A 4,645-nucleotide genomic window follows, 5' to 3' on the forward strand; every position below is an offset into this window, starting at 1 on the left:
ATCCAACATCTATCTACCATTCATCCATCCAACCATCTGTACATCCAACATCCATCTGTCATCCAACATCCATCCATCCAACCATCCATCCAACCATCAACACATCCATCCAACATCCATCTGTCCAACATCCACCTATCCATCAATCATTATCCAACATCCACCCATCCATCCAATATCCATTATCATCCATCCATCCATCCATCCAACATCCATCCATCCATCCATCCATCCATCCATCCACCCAAAATCTATCCATCCTCCCAAAATCCATTCATCTATACAACATCCATCCGTCCGTCCGTCCGTCCGTCCATCCATTTAGCCTTGCATCCAACATCTGTCCATCCAACATCCATCAATCTATCCATCCATCTAACATTCATCCATCCTTTTATTCTGCTTCTTCCTTTTTTGGTCACTGGACCCATGAGTACATAAACTATTGTTAAAGAAATACATGGAGCAACAATATTACAAAACAAGGGCAGAATACTTTGAAAGTTGTATGAAAACATTTAAATGTTGTAGCATTATTTAAAGCTGATGTGGGCATCATATGGCCTGAAGGCCAAAAGTGGCCCTTGGGCAATCTGCACCATGCCCACATTAGTCCTAATTTGAATGTGACCCTTTGAACTATGTTGATTTGGCCCTCTGGAAAACAGGTTGCCCACGTCTGCTTTAAATGAATGCGCATCACCTGCCATCTTTTATATCATGTCAAATTTTGATCTCTTTATTTTTCAGTCTTTTGTGTTAAAGATTATTTTTGTACTCTTTATTGTTTTGTGGGCATGACTTTGGCCAACAAACAGCATGTGTTTATGTTTAATTAGAAAAGTTGGAGGGTAAAGTTTTGTTGCTGTATAAATCCCAGCACAGTATCAACAAACTTTAATAAAATGTAAAAATAATTTTACAGGTGGCACCTTACACAACGTGTCTGATAAACGGCATTTACTGGGACCCTCAGACCCCTCGGCTCCTCAGACGACTGGATGCTCAGAGGCTCATGAGACCACCCAAAACCTTATCTGTTCACAATGAAGGCTCTCCTGCACTGCCTCACAAGTAAGAAATCTGCATTATCATTGAGTCATTGCACGTGTTTGGAAAGAACTACCTCATGTTTATAGTATCATTGCTAAATGTTATATAGGACATAACTAATATTGATTCTGAGCTGTTCTGCTTCAGCCTCTTTCATTTTGTTGTTGCGGATGGCTGATTCTGTTGCTGTGAGTAATAATATGAGTAGCCGGAGACAACGCTATCTCTTACTAACGTGGTGCTGGTCCAGTACGGAAAATAACTTCATTACTCTACAGTTTGTAAGTTTGCCCCTTAGAAAAACAAGAACATGTCCTCATTTTTATGGTAATTTGAATTTGAACACAGAAATTATTATTATCTTTGTGTTAGATTTATTTATAAATCACATTTAAACACTGCTTATACCAATTAAATTAAATAAAAAGTAACACACGTTCTCTATCACCATCATTAATCAACAAACAAACAAACAAACAGCTTCATCTTCAGACAGACTGACGTTATGTTTTCTCTCTTGAAACAGAACAATGTGTTAAATTGTAGAGACTCACCTGCAACACATGAAGAGTTGTATCAGCTGCAGCTCCTTCCTCCTCCTCGTGACTCCGACATGTTTACGTTTATCTCAGTGGTTCTCTCGTGTCATGTCGTCAGTTTTCAAAGCTGCATGCTTCTCAGTTTTTATCTTTGTGAAGAGCTCCCACACTTTGGAGGACTTGGGTCGAACAGTTTTCGCTGCGTCGGTCATTTGTAAAATTTACTTATTTTGCTTTGAAAACGGACTCAGCTTTTATTTCTCCGCCCCCCTCGCTCTGTTCAACTCGCGCTACAGAGGGTTTTTTTTTTTCAAACTTTATTCAGTCAGTCAGCATTGACAATGAACTGCCCGTGAACAAAACGACTCCGCAGCGCCGTGAAAGACGCTTAATCGCGCGACACAACGAATCGATAATGAAATTCATTGCCAATGCTTTTAATCATCAATTTTTATTGATTTTATCGATTCGTTGTTGCAGCCCTACATCCATCCATCCGTCCGTCCATCCATCCATCCATCCATCCATCCATCCATCCATCCATCCATCCATCCATCCATCCATCCATTTATCCATCCATCCATCCATCCATCCATCCATCCATCCATCCATCCATCAGCTTTACCCGTTTCTTCCATTTTGGGTCACGGGGGTCAGTGGTGCCCATGTCCAGCAATCACTGTGCGAGGGGCGGGGTACACCCTGGACAGGTCTCCAGTCCATCACAGGGACACATAGAGACAAACGAGACAAACAACCATTCACTCTCTCACTCACCTAGGGACAATTTAGAGTCATCAGTCAGCCTAACATGCATGTTTTTGGTCTATGGGAAGAAACCGGAGTACCTGGAGAAAACCCACACATGCACGGAGAGAACATGCAAACTCCACCCAGAAAGGCCCTGGACCGGGATTTGAACCAGGGTAACCTGCTCGCTGAGAGGCAGCAGCTCTACCAGCTGCACCACCATTCTGCCCAAGGTATAAATTGATTTAGTTTATTCAGTGGAATAAGAATCTGACCCCCGACCATAACCAGTTCCACCACATATACCACATGTGGCACGAATGACAATAAACTCTGACTGGCTCTCTGAACAAGACTAAGTCCTCTATGGAGGAACTTTTGTTGGCAGCACAGCAGGATGATAGTTCTTGTAGTTGTTCTTCAGGTTTGCACACGTCTCCAGGTGTTTGGGCCCACTCTTACAGGAACACTCTAAAGCTGGGCTCACACTGGGCAAGAAGAAATCTGCTCTCGCTGATGGAGTTGTGTGTAGTTGTTTGTAGCTCCAAGAACCAGTTTGGTGCTTAAAGGCTCCAGTATAGTCGGACGTACAGTACGTCAGTCCGCGGAGGTCCGCGATTACCGGATTAGAGTCAAAGCGGACACCGCAGGGTATGTCCATGCAAAGCTCAGTTTTTACGACCGCGTACACGTACTTGGTGTCGCACAATAAACTGCCCGGCGACGGACAGTTTTGTATGCGACACCAATGTATTAAATTCCCCTTCTTCATCCCTGGTCTGGTTTAATGGCCTTTTCTTTCTTTCTTTTTTTCCAAAAGGTAAGTGATCTCTTCCTCTTTCGTTGATGCCATGACTGAAATGGTGAGAAATGAAAGAATTTGTCACAAGCAAATTAAAATCAGGTCCAGTGTGACTGTGGGAGGTTCTGGATATTTCCTGGTGGGCTGGTCTGATGTGTGGTCTGTAGGACCAGCGCTCCGTTTCTTTTAGAACTTTTTATTAACAACATATAAACACAGAACACCGCTGTGGCTGGAGTTGCCAACTCTCTTTTTTTTTTACCTGTCAATCAGTCCAGTAGGCGTGTCAGCAAATGACCAATCGGCGACCTCAATTTGTCTCGAAGGTAAACGCCCCTTGTCTGCGGAGCTGTTCTGCAGCCACTCTGGGTGGACGCTCGAATATGAAGTCTCAACCCTCTGTGGAAAGTGCAGACAGTGTGCACAGTTTCCACGTGGCTGACAGGATGCGGAAGTATACTGGAGCCTTAATCCTTAAAGATGTTTTCTCTCTGTGATATGCTGTGTGATTTGTCAGAACTTTGTTGTGAGTGTGTTAGTGTGGAAAAATGACAAAACCCCAGTACAGTAGTCCTTCGCTACTTCGCGGTTTGACTTTCGCGGATTCGCTGTTTTGCGGTTTTTCCAAGTAAGCTTGGACATGACACACAAGTGGCTCATTGATGGATGAGCCACACGAGTGGCATGGATTGTTTATGTAAAATAAATTATTTGTCATGATTTAACACCTGCTGCACCTTTGTACAACCCACAGGTGCAGGGAGAAGCTCCCTCCTGCAGCATGTCATGATCTTCGCTCTCTGTCACGCACACATTTCTCCTCCAGCTGCAGCAGCTTTGTGAAGGGTTAACCCTTTACTGTCCAGATGCACCGATCGACTTTTGTCTTCCAACTTAAAATTCAAAGTGTCACATCGTAAAATCATCATAATCACAAAATCTCAAAGTGTTACAAGTTATTTTTTAATTATTTTAGAACTTCTTTGTTCAGTTGTTTCAGTGTAATTGATCAAGAAGAACATTTCTGCTCCGTGCTGCAGAGCTGCATGAAGGGTTAACCCTTAGCTGTCCTGCTGCGCTTCTCTTCTCTACAATTTAAATTTAAATACTGTAATATTCTAAATAAACAATCCATGCTGCTTGGATTGTTTATTTAAATGTTACAGTATTTAAATTTAAATTGTTCATTTACACAGAAGGAGGGAGATTAGGAGTAACAGGTGATGAGTGAGTCTGATTGCAGCGGCGAAGTGGGCGTGGCAGAGAGACGTGACGTGAAATGACGTGCTCTTTTAGAGCTTGTAGAGTTTAGAAACATTGTTTAGACTACACAAAGTTTGTTTTCTCAGTCATCCAGGTATATAACAACAAAAAAGGTTGAATCATGTCATCTGGACTTCGTTTTTTTGTTAAAAAGAAACGTCTGGCTTCTGGGTAATACCAGATGGCTAGGCCTCAGACTGACGAAGCCTCTTGGATGAGGGGTGAAACGTTTCTTTTT

At 42.6% G+C, this 4,645-nt stretch overlaps 1 protein-coding gene across 1 annotated transcript in view; it reads left to right on the forward strand.

The window, feature by feature from the left end:
- Nucleotides 1–4,645, forward strand: part of aass (aminoadipate-semialdehyde synthase) — a gene marked incomplete at its 3' end in the record, with an annotated part of 190,092 nt that overhangs the window by 108,939 nt on the left and 76,508 nt on the right. Inside the window, 1 exon segment of the mRNA XM_037683658.1 lies at nucleotides 926–1,074. Coding sequence (XP_037539586.1) covers nucleotides 926–1,074 — 149 coding nt within the window.

Source organism: Nematolebias whitei, chromosome 10 (assembly GCF_014905685.2).
Source record: "Nematolebias whitei isolate Nwh7 chromosome 10, NemWhi1, whole genome shotgun sequence".
Classification (NCBI taxonomy): domain Eukaryota; kingdom Metazoa; phylum Chordata; class Actinopteri; order Cyprinodontiformes; family Rivulidae; genus Nematolebias; species Nematolebias whitei.